This window comes from Arctopsyche grandis, chromosome 12, assembly GCF_051622035.1.
Source record: "Arctopsyche grandis isolate Sample6627 chromosome 12, ASM5162203v2, whole genome shotgun sequence".
Lineage (NCBI taxonomy): Eukaryota > Metazoa > Arthropoda > Insecta > Trichoptera > Hydropsychidae > Arctopsyche > Arctopsyche grandis.
Window position 1 is genome coordinate 23,620,135 of NC_135366.1, and position 15,930 is coordinate 23,636,064.

General features: G+C 35.3%; 2 protein-coding genes across 4 annotated transcripts; one reads left to right on the forward strand and one right to left on the reverse strand.

Moving 5' to 3' along the window:
• Positions 1–863: 863 nt before the first annotated feature.
• Art8 (Arginine methyltransferase 8) lies at positions 864–8,097 on the forward strand. The gene is made up of 6 exons (XM_077442792.1): positions 864–1,045; positions 4,160–4,396; positions 4,472–4,665; positions 4,736–4,947; positions 6,312–6,543; positions 7,864–8,097. Exons 1-6 carry the CDS (start codon positions 989–991, stop codon positions 8,021–8,023), a joined length of 1,092 nt encoding a protein of 363 aa, XP_077298918.1. The 5' UTR covers positions 864–988; the 3' UTR covers positions 8,024–8,097.
• Positions 8,037–13,638, reverse strand: Grip75 (gamma-tubulin complex component 4). Of its 3 annotated transcripts, none has more exons than XM_077442786.1 (12): positions 13,484–13,638; positions 13,149–13,296; positions 12,771–13,068; positions 12,519–12,696; positions 12,239–12,426; positions 12,033–12,159; positions 10,482–10,638; positions 10,268–10,408; positions 10,013–10,187; positions 9,743–9,944; positions 8,361–8,521; positions 8,037–8,278 (listed from the first exon to the last, which is right to left on the reverse strand). In XM_077442786.1, exons 1-12 carry the CDS (start codon positions 13,550–13,552, stop codon positions 8,122–8,124), a joined length of 2,001 nt encoding a protein of 666 aa, XP_077298912.1. In that variant the 5' UTR covers positions 13,553–13,638; the 3' UTR covers positions 8,037–8,121. The 3 variants fall into 3 exon arrangements, with proteins under 3 accessions (XP_077298912.1, XP_077298913.1, XP_077298914.1); XM_077442787.1 differs by having other exon boundaries at positions 8,038–8,278; positions 10,019–10,187; positions 13,484–13,632; XM_077442788.1 differs by having other exon boundaries at positions 8,038–8,278; positions 10,019–10,196; positions 10,283–10,408; positions 13,484–13,629.
• Between the last annotated feature and the right edge of the window lie 2,292 nt (positions 13,639–15,930).

Below are 15,930 nucleotides of genomic sequence, written 5' to 3' on the forward strand. Positions count from 1 at the left end.
AAAATTGAGTTGGATCTTTCTGGCGAGTTTAATAAGGCAAAATTCGGAACTAAAGTATCAGAAGCACAGAACGTATACAGGGTAGGTATGTCGGAACATCGGGTAGATTTCGCTTAGTGTAAGTGCGAGCAGTGCGCACGCATAAGGTACACGTGTCGTAAATCTGTGGTTCAGTCTGTCTGGCGCTTGTCAATCGTTTGCACCGCATCGATATATTGGGCACTTAGGTGAGTCATTACTGATTAGTAATTTAACATATTATCATGTAAAAAAATAATGCAATTTAAATTGCGTAATTGGAGTCAGAGTCGCTTGATTTTTACAGAATCCGTCTCCAGTCCTGCAAAATACAAAAAGAAACAAATGGTATGTAGTTGACAATGTTACTAGGATTTATTTGAATTTCAATAGGGGATACTCTAAAGTTGTTATCCAGTGCATAGTTATGCAACTTAATTGTAAACTAAGTTTTATAGCTATGCACTGGCTAACAAATAAGAATACCGTGAAATTACTGAGAGTCATTTGTACTCGTGTTGACGACCCTGTTTATTATTGACCAAAAGAAATATTTTGTCGCCAATTGGCATTAATTTATTTTTTAGTTTAAATGGCTAGTAATTACACATTGCCCAAAAACTGTAAATTTTTCTATATATAGAAAAAATTGCGCATTTTTAAAAATTGGTTTTGATTAAAATAATGCATCAAAATTTATAAGAGGTTTTTGCTGCCTAAGTATTAATAATTGAAGATATTATAGGATCATGGCAAATCTTTTACAAATCTCATATCAAATTTAAATCAGTTTGATTGCATTATTATTTAAAAGTATTATTGTTACAACTGATGTGTATTGTATTGTATTACGGCCAAGATTATCATTGGCGGGAGGGGGGAAACTCGAACTCAACACTTGTCTATACATCGGCGTTCGTTTTGTTCCATTTTTCCTGCAGATTCAAGGCTATAAATCATAAAACAAAAGATGGAACAAGTCGTTCCGGAACCCCAGAAGTATTTTCAAAGCTACGCCGACATCGAGGTATGTTTTTTTCCATATGTAGTTAGGTTTTGAGGTTACGTGCGGTGCGCCGCTGCGTTTCAGCACAAGCAGTGTGCGCTGCTTGCGCAACTGCGCGCGGTCCCTAAAAAGAGGTTTCGCAGCTTATGCTGGAACGTTTACCCGTTGACAGCCGCTGTCAATCGTTTGTTTACATTGATAAAATGGCGGTTAATTTTTAACTACACACAAAATGGAGAGTTTCGGTGGATTCGCCCAATATGAAAGATATCTCCATTATATGCAAATTATAGACTCTATGGACACTCTAGAAGGAGTCTGCGACGCTTCAATCGGGCATGTAAACGACAATTTAAATCGTACTGCCGATAGGCCGACTGCAATCGAAAGATCCAAGACTAATTCAGACCTCGAAAAAGAAAGTGACGGTGAAGTAATGAGCGATGATTATTTTCAATCAGACGATGACGATAGTGAATCTGAAGACGACAGTGCAACCGTTGATTTGCCTAAAAAGAAAATTGATCTTGATAACCCATACAGAGGTTTGAAAGATTCCGGAAATCCTTTAGAGACTATGACAGATCAAGATTTTTTAATTTCGTACAAATTTAGCAAGAAGACTATATATGATGTGATGGAGCTGATTAAAAACGGTCTAATAAAACACACCAATAGAGGTTCACCCGTTCCCCCACTCATCGAATTACTTACGACCATTAAATACTTAACAACCGGTGAGTATGCATACAACAATAATAACATATATGAATTGTATTTTATTTAACGTTGTGTTTTAGGTTCCGTCCAAAAGAAGGCAATGAATGGAGTGAGTCAATCAACAATATCTAGGATCAACACTAGGGTAACGAAACTCTTAGCCGCCTTACAAAATCAATTCATAAGATTTCCTAACAAATCTGAAGTTGATTGTAATAAAAGTAAATTTTACGACAAGGGAAAGTTCCCTGATGTTGTCGGCTGTATAGGATCGACTCACGTTGGTGTCAGAGTGAAAGGAATCAGAGATTATAACGTAGGTTATATAAATGAAAATGGATATCATTCAGTGAGAGTACAAGTGAGTTTTAATGCAATACATTATTATTATTTTTTTAATAGATTACAATTACAATATTCATTTCAGTTGATCATTGGACCCGATTTAGAGATATTGGACATAGTATCGAAATGGCCAGGTGGTACACACGAGAACAAAATTTTCAATGCGTGTGAAGTCAACGAACGATTCCTCTCCGGAGAAGTGAATGGTGTACTTTTAGGCAATTATGCCTATAATCCGACACCGGTGGTCATGACGTGTGTCAAGCAACCGCAGCACACGGGAGAATATTATTATAATGAAGCTTTGTCGAAGACATATGTGGCCGGAGAGTGTATAATGGAGTGGAAGAAGCGTTTTCGTTGCTTGCAAACTTTTCTAGCTTGCAAATCGCACACACAGCAAAACATCGTAATGTGTTGCGCTATTTTGCATAATATAGCCAAGTTGAATAAGGACGCTTTGCCCATGGCCGACGAGCATTCGATTGTCAGCGAGGTGAAGGGCAAAAAGGACTATCCAAGGAAAAGAATAGAAATACCGGCCGTTGAAAACATTGCATTGATAGCTAGGGACGAATTTATAAGGAAAAACTTTCCCACGTATTACGGAAATCCTACTATGTCGTACTTATCTTTATAAGCTACAATTCTAAATATGTTGTTAAGCACTACATATTTATGAAGTACCAAGTGTAAAAATCAATGCAGCTTTTTAAATATTGGCCTATTGGTCTGTTCTCAAAAAGAGTTTTAGGAATTATCTTTTTTGACATTAAATAATGCAGCTTTTAATTGCAAGCTATATATTATATCTAATATAAAATAGTATTATATCAAAATATCGAGGGCTGTGGACTCAATATTTGGGAATTCAAACGTATTTGAAGCCAGATGGAAATTTTATCGTCACAGAAGATATAAGTAGCACATTTTCAACAATGCTTTCCCGGTGGTTTCGGAAAAATAAAGTTACAATACGTATAGTAATAAAATTAATCGGAATCGGAACTAAAACAGATCGAGAATCGGAACTGAAACAGGGATCGGTATCCGGAACTGAAAATGGAGTCCGTATTCGAAACAAAAAGGAATCCAGAACCGGAAATGAAAAAGGAATCAGGATCCAGAACTGAAAAAGGAATCGGGATCCGGAACTGAAACCCCCCAGACGCCCCCCCCCCCCATAGTGGTGCTTAGGAGCAACCTATTAAGTCACTATGGTCTAATTTTAAAATAAATAAATATTACAACGAAGTTTTAAAAATAATTTTGTATATATTTATCGATATTTTTATTGTGATGAAAATAAAACAATGAAGACCTTTATTGAAGTATTTTTTTTATTTGTAAATTTGATATGTATATTACGGTTCCACGACGAAACGTCTACGAGAAAAATGTCTAACGACACAACGTCCACGACTGAATTACTACGCGACATAATGTTCACAGACAAAATGATAACGCGCCATAATTTTTATAATTTTTGGCCAACAGTATGGCTCGGTGGTTGCGTTTATGTCTAGCACCGAGAGATTACTGGGTTGGATCCCGTGCTAATCTTTAATACTGCTGGTTAGACTTGGATATTTGTGACTCTAGGTTGATCGTTTATTATCAGAGTTTGCCAATTTATTTGATTTTCATTGTTGAAACGGTTCCTCAAATTGGCAAAAATCATCCTACCCGCTGTCACAAATATCTGAATTTGATTTATGTACAATATGTAAAAATTTATGTACAATATGTAAAAATTTATGTACAATTCTAAATCCATAGACGTCTCTACGGATTAATTATTTAATTAATTTTTGATTTCGTGTTCTTCAGTCTCTCGAAATACAGTGATTTATGTACATAATAATGATGCTGCAATGTTTGTAATTAATTGTCTAGGAAGGCGCATTGTCCTATGACACATCCTTCAACATTATGTCGCGTAGTCGTTTTGTCGTGGATGTTGTGTCGTCAGACGTTTTGTTCGTGGACGTTTTGTCGTGACACCATATATTACCTATGTACATATATACATATCATATGTGAATGAATTGAACTGTGGATATATTACAGGTGCATCGATTGATGTTACAAGATGACGAGCGAATGAAATCGTATAAAGCGGCCATTATGGCTAATAAGAAATACATAGAAGGAAAAACAGTAATGGATGTCGGAGCTGGTACTGGCGTACTATCCATATTTTGCGCAATGGCCGGTGCTAAGAAAGTGTACGCAGTAGAAGCGAGCGATGTAGCCGAATTGGCCGAGAGTGTAATCAAAGAAAATAAATTCCAAAAGATAATAGAGGTCGTAGTACATAGATTAATTTGGCATATATGTACATATGTGTATATTTACGTATTGAGATTTTAATTTGCGCAGGTTATTCACAGTAAAGTGGAAGATGTCAAGTTGCCGAACAACGAAAAGGTGGATATAATTGTATCGGAGTGGATGGGATTTTATCTGCTCCACGAGGGCATGCTAGATTCGGTGCTCGTTGCCAGAGATAAGTTCTTAAAACCGGGTGGTTACATGTTTCCCGAAAGTGCCACGATATATATGGCACCTTGCAGGTGATGATGAGCCACACGTCGATTATATTTATCAATGCCTCAATCGTAAATAATGTGTATACTACCGTAGCGTGCCGTCAATGTATAACTTTTGGGAAGACATTCACGGAGTGAAAATGAACTCGCTCGGAAGTTTGATACGGAAGAGCGATGTTAATAAACCCAAAGTGATAGAAGTCAAAGAGAGTCAACTGCTTTCCGAACCGGTAGTGATGTGTTGGATCGATTTGAAGGAAAACACTCTTGAAAATTTGGATTCTTTCACAGCGAGACAAGTCATAGGTAATTGATTTCACTATTGTATGTTATGAAAAATGAAATATGAAGATAATGATTATAAAACTGCATACAAATGAGAGTAATTATACTTTGTAATATGGATATGTGTGTTACAAACTATAGTTTGGTCATGTTTAGTTTACATGTACACATCTACATATACATACATCGAAGAGTTGATCGTTTAGTATATGGAGGTTAAAGATGCAAGGAGAGTGCATAGATAAGGAGTGGTTCCGACATGCATAAAAGCGTTATAAATCTCAAAGGTAAACTAAACTTGACTTGATTATATATTAAACTCTTCTGTGTGCAGTTTAATGTACATAAAATGTTGATTTATTATCTCTACTGTATTGATTCAAAGGCACATACAAAGTAATGTATTCTGTAATATGCCAGTGTTTCAAAATTATGAAACGGTTCAAAATTCGCTTTAAAATTGACCCTGATTTGATATGGTAAATGGATTCAAAACATTAATTGATTTCGGAACGTCTATATAGTCCGGCACAGCAGTGCAGGGAAAAGACGACTTCTATTCATACTATACAGCAGCGTACGTTCAGACAAGTTGTGGTTGAGTGCAAGATGAAATCGGCTTACATATAACTTGCGGCGTGGACTAGTACTTAGCATATTATGCTTTCGAGCATAGTGTCACGGGTTCGATTTCCACTAGAGCCCTGCTGCTGGCCAGATCTTGGTTTGTGACTCCACGTTTATCAGAGTTTGCCAATTTTTCTGATTTTCATTGAAACGGTTCCTGTAAAATTGGCATCTCCTTTCCTATCTCTCTTGCCAATTTGATTATAAAATGCTGCAAAAATTTCTCCATAGATGTCTTTATCTGTTTAAAGTGCACTAGTCGCTTTGGAGCGATCTGTAAAGGCGAGTCTTCATGTTCTTTGAAATGAAATAAAATATACATTACAGAGCGTCGAGTCAATATTGTCACAATAGGACGTTTCCGAAAATATTCATGTGCGCATGCGCACTTTCGTTAGTACGCGTGCACTCGCTACTATATTGTCACGCGAATATTTTCACAGTGGCTAAAGAAAGCTGATTTTGATTGATGCGTTACGGTGATGTGTACTGCTGTATAGTATGAATAGATCTTGTCAGCTACTGCTGTTATTTCTAAGCCACGCACACATTACGGAACATGAATGTGTCCATATAGAATGTACCAAATAATACTTTTCGTACTGATTTTTGCTGCTATTTATGAATAGACCTTTAATGGTCACTATTTTTTGGACCTGCTTCAAAGTTTTGAAACACCTGCTGTAAAATACTACTGACTTATTTTTTACCCGATTTAATATTGGTTTGAGTTTGTCTCACTTAACTTACTTTCTTAGGTTCAAATAAGAGCGGCTATTACCAAGGCATGTGCATTTGGTTTGAGTGTTTGTTCCCGGCAATGAGCGGAGATAATACAGAGTGTGCGGTCATCTTATGTACCGCTCCCAAGAGTCCACCGACGCATTGGAAACAAACTGTAATAGTATTACCGAACGAGCTACTCATAGAAAAGGGCCAACCCATTGCATGGGAGCTTAATATGAAAAGATCCGATGAAAGCAGTAGAAGGTTAGTCTCAATTAGGGATTAAAATATCAGGTGAATTATGTCATAAATACATATGTCCATTCGTAAAAATTAATAATCATAATTGAAACAATTTTCTGATCGCATTTATTACGACTTGGTTGGTCTGTGTTGCCACTCTTTAAGTATGCATCAGTGTAGCCACTGTTACGAATGTACCAGTGGTGCCACAAGAGAACTGTTAAACTGACAAAAGGCTCGTTATCCGCTACAACTTATTACAATGAGTTACTAAAACGTTGCAATATATTGTATTCATATTAGAAAGCAGTGCTGCCAGTCGTAAAAAATGGTGTTTAGACTAAAAATTTCACTGGCATCGATTTTTGATACATTATTATGCCTGTATATGTACTTAATTTGCGATATAATAATATCTGGAAATGTTATAATTACCAATGGCGAAATTTTGGCGATTTACCGGTTAAGGTCTGTTCATACTTAACAGCACTGCACGGCTTCAGCACTGCACGACTCCGTTTCAAATATGTCATTTTATTACATTTCTATTCATATCTACCTACACGTCGCGGTCACGTCACGTTTACAGCAATTTGGCCGAGTGCAAGGCAAAATCGGCTTACTTATACATTAGAGGCCCTGACGATACGGCGCAATATTGCTTACGTCGTATTGTCGAGTACTTGCAATATGAATGCATACACGTGCATTCGTAGTTACGCGTCAGAATACAATTCAGCAAAAATGTTTCGACGTTTATCGAACGAAAAATTATGTATAATCGCGCTGTTGTTGGAAGAAGAAGCTCAAGAAGGCAATAAAAAAGCACGGAGGCGTTTTGATGTGCATCCCATGTTAAAAAATAGAAAAACCGAAGGAGAGTTTTGGACACTGTATAAGGAGCTTGTGGATGATGGACAAAATTTTTTTAAATATTTCCGTAAAAATTTAAAATTTTTTTTAAATATTTGCGCCAAAACCATGTCGAAAGATTGAACAGCTGTCAACTATCACTATCGATAATTGGTCCAAAACAGCAAAGCGGCAGACTCATGGCACGTAATTCGCGTGTATATTTCCACGATGGCCAAAAAAACGGATACGATATGTTGACGGATGTTGCTGTAAGGTATGAACAGGAAATGTCGGGTTCTGCTGTAAGCCTGCCGTGGCGGAAACGTGACGGTTGGTATGAATATACCCATACAAAATGTACCAAAGAATACTTTTCGTACGGCCGGATACCTGCTGCAGTTGGTACGTGCTGACTAGGTATGAACAGACCTTAAATCGGTAAGACAATCCTTAGTCAGTCTCAATAGTTTGTTTTCTGGAATGTAGGTACATCTTACAGTTGGAGTTGTTGGATCCGACCAAAGAAAGTCATCCGATGCCTTGCTCCTGCGACATGACCAAATGCATCGTAATAAGAACCTATCTCCAGCAGTATACAATGGAGCATGAACCGAACAACTCGGAAGACAGTAGCAGTACTTCATAAATTATACAATAATTCAAATTCGAATGTATATTTTTATTAAATATTTTGTATTAAAGCGATTTTTTATAAACATGTATAGACTTTTCATATCTCCTCTCCTATAGGATGCAACTGACTGATTGAGTGAGGTGTGCCGTGCTGCTGAACCAACGGTTGAAATCCAATCTCATCAGCAAACGAGCTAGGTGCATGCCGCACGGCTGTGTACTGAGTGCCGTTAAAAGTTTCAAGAGTTTGCCGACCAGATCGTCAAATCTGAAAATAAAACAAATATATATATGGATATACATATAATATATAGATGGAAGTTTCTCGAATGTGTAGAATGTAAACGTACCTGGTGGAATATCCGGCGATTAGATAGTCTCGGTTGTGATCTGTCGGATCGTTGACTATCGAGCATACATTGTCGCACAGTTGTATAACATCCATGATGTTCGACATGACAGGATTTAATTGGTAGTCGATGTAATAACCCTCGGCATCGTCTTCTTCGTTCTGAGATGATGATTTGGTTATGGAATAAAATATAAACCGCTTAATAGTAAATCCAATAGCAAACGTTCATTTTTTTTTTTAAATTAAATTTATTTGAATATTTAACGACAGCCAATCAGAATCGAACACACAGCGAACAGTCTTTGTTTTATATATAAGACTAATGTTGTGCCCGTTGATTTCAACGGGTGGTTTTGGGAAGGAATTGATACACGAATTAAAATAAAGTTCTACGTTATATATAAATATAATGTAAGGTAATTTATAGGCGCACGCGTATTAATAGAAAAAGTTGAATGCGCGCATTACACGCTCGTTGATCCAACCCGTTCGAAATGATGAATGAACGTGTGTGTGTCTTCACGGATGTGTGTATGTGTACGCTCCTGCGCAGCGCATCTGACGCTGACGTTATCCGTTGCTCGGTGTTCAATATCAGAAGCATATGTCGGACGATCCACACCCCCCCCCCCCACTTCCCCGCGTCTCCTCGACACGATCGCACGCCACATTCCTATAGCGGATGATTAAAAATGCACCCATTGGTCAGAATGACGATACGTTCCTCTAATTGGTCAAAGGTTTTGTGGTGGTTCACTCTGATTGGCTGTGCGCCTTGTTTGCGTGTATTTATTTTATAAATATCTAGGCACAACATCCTGGTATTCTAAAATCTGCTTTTTTTAAATCCCCATACTTGTCCACGCGTCCGTCACATACATACACACATCGCGTCCGTTTTTATATATATTATGTTATGCTCGTTGATTTCAACGGGTGACTTCAGAATGGAATTGATACACGTATTTTATATATTTTTAGTAGGTAATTTATATATTTTTAATCGTAAAAAGTCATTAAACCTACCCGTTTGCCCGCATTGAAATGATGAATAAATGTGTGTGTGTATCTTTGGGGATGTGTATATGTGTACGCTCCCGCGCATCTAACGCTGACGTCACCCGTTTCAATATTCAATATCAGGAGCATATTTCAGACGCTTCCCAACCCCCCACTTCCCTGCTACCCCGCTTCCCCGTGTTTCCTCGACACGATCAGTCGTCACACCACATCCCTATGCATAACGTATATGTACTGGTATTCTAAAATTTGTTTTTTTTTTAAATCTCCATACTTGTTAACGCATCCGCCACATACATACATACATACATCGCGTCCGTTTTTATATACATATATGTATATCATTATTATTATATTTACCGGTGTCATCAATAGAAAAGCTTGACTTCGTATGTCTAGTAGAAATGTGTGATGTGCCGTTTTCAATAGCTCAAAGTCTTTTATCTTTTCAGCTTCCGTAATAAGCTTTGAATAGTTGCTCTCGAGTACGTCTGCTTGAAGGTAATGTTGGAGGTGGTCCATTAGGAACATCAATTTGTTGTGTAATTGCCATACTGAATTTCTGAAAGTGTACAAATATTGACCAATACATGGTATATGATTCAATACAATAGAATTCGAACAACTAACCCATACTTCCTAGACTCCTTGAAAGCATACCACATTGAATGTAAATCGTGTTGAACTTTCTTAAGTCGCAATAAGAAACGAAATATTTCATTATACTGATGCAGTACTTTCGGTGTGAAGATTAAATGTAGCGGCCACTTTACATCGTACTTCAATACCACCGTAGACCAACCATCTGATACAAACACGTATCGTTTCATTATAAAAATTACCAATACACACATAAAACAACTATCGAGTATAATGTATAATTACTTAACAATCCGTATTCACAATTGGAAATGTTCAATGACGAATTTTGCTTATTATACGGTATATCAAAGCTGAATTTTTCAACGTCTTTATTTGTCCCCAAGAGGACAGCTCGTGCAGCCGCCTGAAACGCTCGGTTTATATCTGTAATGTCAAATTTATATATTATATATACGATCTGGATAAATTTCTTGAAATGAGTCTTAAGATACTATACCTCTAGTAGAGACTGAATTTGGAAGCGAGTTCAACAACGGCGAAGATAATCGTAACAGCTCTAAAAACAGTTCTCCACGACCGAGCAAATAGAAATCTTTCATCAGTTGCAATTCGTGAAGCACACCTGCTTCTTCACCAGCGACGATCCAAAGGTGCTATAATACATATCAGCTCAGTTAAAAATTCTATGTTAATTATAAAATTTACAGCCATTTACCATCCACTGCCAGGTGAAGGCCTCTTCAACACGCTTCTATTCGTCTCTTTTTGAGCAACTCTCATCCATCTCAATCTACACATTTTTCTAATTTCACTTACCCATCTTCCTTGCAACCTTTTACAGTCTCTTGGGTACCATTTCAACGCCTCTTTCCTTCATCTATCGTCCATTCTTCTAGTTAAGTGATCCGCCCATTGCAATTTCAATCGGTTTATTCTCTCTCAATTATATTTAACTACCCGTGTCATACTTTTAACCCATGTATTCCGTATTCTATCTCTCCTCGTTATGTTGAGCATACAGCGTTTCATACTTCTTTGAATTCAATCTATACATCATAACTGGTGACGCATTTTTCTAATTTTATCCACCTCTACGACATGGTCAAGTTTGGCTCATAGTCCTGTGAGTTGGGACTGATTCCACCATGTTGGTGGCTACCACTTAACTTCCTTCCCAGCCGTCACATTAAATAATCGTGCATTAAACCACACTGTCATTTCATTCCTTTCGCCCTCATACCTTTTTTTTCCCCACCCATCTTTCTTTCACCATTTTATTTATTTACATATTAGCCACAGTGACATTACAGTATACTCTAACGCGTCACTGTGACCAGACATATAGAGTATAGTACAAATACTATATATAAGAAAATTAACGAGACATCTATGTTGAAGATAATACATTTTTGAAATCATATTCAAATAGTGGTGACATAGTGGGTAGGATTGTTTTTGCCAATTTGATGGAGGAACCGCTTCAACAATGAAATCGGATAAATTGGCAAACTCTAATAGGAAACGATCGACTTGGAGTCACAAATATACAATTCTGACCAGCAGCATTAAAGGTTATACTCGGAATAAATTCTTTTCAATCGAGGTCAGTTTATGGGATCGAACCTGGCGACCTCTCGGTGCTTAGTATCAAAGCGACCACCGAGCCATGCTGCTGGCTTTTACATTCTCTTGGGTACCATTCCAGCACTTCTTTTGTCCTGTCCATTGCCATTTCAATCTCTTCACTCCCTCCACTATATCAACTACCCTTGTTATACTTCTCACTCACATATTCCGTTTCCTATCTGTCCTCTTTATGCCGAGCATACTTCCTGGAGTGCATTGAACTTAGTGTAGAATTTTGGCGTTCAATATATCTACATAAGTCTCACATCCATACATCATCACTGGCAAAACACATTGATCGAAGATCTTTTTCTTTAGGCAAACTGGCATTTTTGATTTAAAAACAGTGTTCATTCACCCAAATGCAATCCATCCTAATTTCATACGTCTCCTTATTTTCTTATAATAATAAAATATATACCTCGGTGACATATGATTTAATTTCATCAACTAGCATATCTAATTTATACACGTCGAAACTTTCAGCTTTCTTCAATTCCAACAGGTTGACGTGAAAGTCGGTCTCTTTCTCTCCCCATATTGTAAATCTAATATAAATGAATATACATATTAATAATAATGACAATGTAAATATTAAATACATATGTATCTGAATGGGCTCAAAACCTTTTCAGATCCTTTCCGAGCGATATGAGGCAAGAGTCTTGTTTGGCTTCGAAGGGCGTAGAATCAAAAAGCACTACAGATTTTCCGATGAATAAAATCTTTTGAGCTAACGACAATGGTATATAATATGGTCGCATAACTTCATTAATTTCATAGTTGATATTTTTACCATATTTAATTATTGAATCCTGAAAATAGAACGAATTATATTATATTATATGCTCGAAAGATATACATTATACATATGAATATCAGAGAAGTATGAACTGTAGGAAAGTACATTATTTCTATCGTTGGAATGTATAGAGCTAGCTTTGGTAGTGTTGAGAGTCGGCGTAGACACCATTGAATTTTCGATCATGTGTATGAAGAACTCTTTTTGTGGATCCTTCAAGTCTCCGTAGAGCATCCAACTGCATAATTGTTCGTAGAAAACCCGGTGAACTATGTGCAATAGACTAGAATATTAAATCCAAAATTAAAAACAGTATAACCTACATGTAAATGATCAATAATATACGTATATGCATACTTTTGCAAGGCACATGTGGTTTCTCTATTACCGCTCAGAGCGTGATGTTGCAACACGTCTAGAATCTGACACCCGTACAAGTTCTTCTCTTTGATAGACGATAGTATTTTACTGATTGTGAATAGTAAGAATTTGAATTTTTCAACGCTGCCAAGGATGTACGACAGCGGCAAGTGAGGATTGCTCAGCGCATGCTTCTCCAATTCTATGATGTGCAATCGATATGGTTCTAATATTTCGTCAATACCTTCGGTTAAGGCTTGAATATACAGTCCTGAAGATGAGCGAGAGTGTTTACCTAAAATTTTATATCATAGTAATAAATGTAAGTATAATATACTTTTTATGCAGTGTAAATAAATATATATGTATACGCACTATGATGGTTGTATGAATTCTTTCCTGATGTGAAAGAAAATTTTTTGATAAAATGGCGGATTGAGCCATGGTATTTGGCAATTTTGGCGATCTTTAAAAATATATCCTTCTCGGCGTCATTTAAGTTCACAACATATTCTTTGAATTCCTGGAAGCAATGTGGGAATTGATTTTGTTAGTTTTATATTAAAACAAGTAGAACAAATATATTTTTTTAAAATATTTTATTGAGGAATTTCACTATATGTGAGTATGGTAATTTGTATTCATATGACAGTCAAATATTTTAATTCATTGCGCATTTATATTAAATTAAATCACTTTTTGGCCATAACCTGTTCGTAATGTGTGGATTCTGGTTTATTATGATACTCCCAGAGGAGTAGTATTGCATCGTGGATCATTTTAACTAATTTTTATGCATATCGATGACAGCCGTTCAAATAAACGTCAAATACAGTGGCCATAACAAATTTGTCGCATTGGCTGTAACACGTCGATGTATAACCATATACTGATTTTATTTATATTTTCTATTAGTTTTAAATTTATCGAAAAAAATATAATTGTTCACCAGTGTATTGTGAGCTTTCCCCTTTTTAACTAAAAATATACAAACGCTAAGATAATATATTTTTATTCGATTTTTGAAGACCCAACGACATGGTTGGACTTGGGCTGCTATCCAGTGAGTTGATAGATATTCGAGCATGTTGATAGATCCCACCTTACTTCCTTGTAAGGCCATGCAAATAAATATCATGTCTACAACAATATTGTTGTTTTACCCCCTACCCCCCCCCCCCATAGTTTTAATAGACAAGACTGCAGTGCATCGTAACCTCTGGATATCCGCGGCTCACATTGTAGAGTTTGTCAGCTACGTACATACATATGTACTTCATCGGCAGTCATTACCGCGGTGCACAGGTTACGATGCTCTGGACAAGAGTACCAAAGGTTTTTAATGTTACAGGATTCTTCTTTTTATTTTCTTATTTTCTAAGCTTTAACAGGTGTTTGGTGTAGCGCAAACCACTTGCGTTTCGTTTATTCCACAAAAGTGATCAATAAATATTTCATGTGATCAGTGAATATAAACTTGAATGTATGCGGAGGGAGATCACAGTAAAGGGCCTGGTCAATATTTGGATTATTGATATAGACCAGACCAGATTCAGAAGCATATTTAATTTTCATGATCCAGACAGAAATCATGAAAATTAAATATGCTACTCTCCATTGAATTAATAGTCAATAAGAGCAGTAGTGTGATCATGAAATTATAATTTATGTTATTTTTAAGTTAAAGATTCTAGTGTTTGACGACTGTAGATTAGATCATTAATTTTTGTATTTGCTCAGCAAATTTTGGTATTTGGTATTTGCCCAGGAAATATATGGAACATAAATACTTTTGAGTTTTATTTAATATTAAAGACAGGAGTTAACAATTCTTCAATATCAACTTATTTGTACGTATTATTGAAACTGATATCTTTTAAATCATTTTATTGAATTGGTTTTGTAAGTATGTGCATAGGAGCAAATGAAAGATGCCGAATTTTCATTTCAATTTATTTCAATTAATATCAATCTACATAAAATATTACACAATCATTAATTATTTTATAATGGCGTAAAATTTATTTGACATTTATATGTTCAAGATATTTGTTTTATAATAAACATAAAATCTATAAGGTATCATACCAACAAATTTTTAGTATATCTTAATAAAACATACAAGTATACATACATTACAATAAAAAATATTTGCTTCTCGACTTTAAAAACAGAAAAAGAAAAAAATTTAAATACCTAATTGACAATTAGTATTTTGATTATTAATCTTCTTCTAATTTTGGTTAAATTTCACATTTAATTATACTTTGCATTTAAAGTTTTGATACATTTATATAATATACATATAAATTTATATTGATCGATAGAAAGTTCTCCATAGTCACGTTGCGAAAATAGCATTAAAACTTTTCCGATCATTACAAGATTTGCAATATTTAAATTTTCTATTGAAAACAACAAATTCTCGATTATCCAGACCACATTAGGAATTATAACATTATAACATACGAGAAATTCAAAATCAACCATATGATAATAGATTCTTCGATGTGTTTTAATAACAACAATCTCTACATTTCTATTATCATTACATTCGAATGATTTATATTTCATTATCCTTATTTATATATTAAATGTGGATAATCAAGTATTTACTGCATATAGTTGGAATGTTTCATTGAACACAAGAGTCATCAAAATTTAAATACAATCGTAGACAAATTTGAAAGAATTTTAAAACAACACATTGGATTTACATTAATGTAGGTATATATATATATATGTATATAGTATATAAAGTATGCTTAAAAAGTATTTTTTGATCTATTCATGTATAATTCATAATTTATGATAATATAATTTTTTTTAATTTCAAGATTGCAGTATTACCCCTTTAATAATATAATATATATATATATATATATATATTAATAATTCAAAATAAAATGTTTAATAATATTTAAAGCCAAGTTATGTAGTCTATGTTTTTCATATCATAGTCAAAATATTTTCAAAATATGAATTCTATAAAGCTGACCTTATATAGGAATTTAATACAATTACGGTACATTATATTTATTAAAGCATTTTTAAAGTATAAACATCCCATTGATGCATATCAGTTAAAGAGTTCAAAACTACAAATGGGGCAGCGATTTATTTAGTGATTGAAATTTAATCATTGTTACTCTTGTGT

Bases quoted from the DNA above. Each gene is read 5' to 3' on its own strand.
- Art8 (XM_077442792.1), top strand. From the start codon at position 989: ATGGAACAAGTCGTTCCGGAACCCCAGAAGTATTTTCAAAGCTACGCC. The intron at 4,397-4,471 runs GTCGTAGTACAT...TAATTTGCGCAG, and splicing joins AATTCCAAAAGATAATAGAG to GTTATTCACAGTAAAGTGGA. The intron at 6,544-7,863 runs GTTAGTCTCAAT...TCTGGAATGTAG, and splicing joins TCCGATGAAAGCAGTAGAAG to GTACATCTTACAGTTGGAGT.
- Grip75 (XM_077442786.1), bottom strand. From the start codon at position 13,552: ATGATCCACGATGCAATACTACTCCTCTGGGAGTATCATAATAAACCA. The intron at 12,697-12,770 runs GTATGCATATAC...TTAATATTCTAG, and splicing joins ACCACATGTGCCTTGCAAAA to TCTATTGCACATAGTTCACC. The intron at 8,279-8,360 runs GTACGTTTACAT...TTTTATTTTCAG, and splicing joins ATCGCCGGATATTCCACCAG to ATTTGACGATCTGGTCGGCA.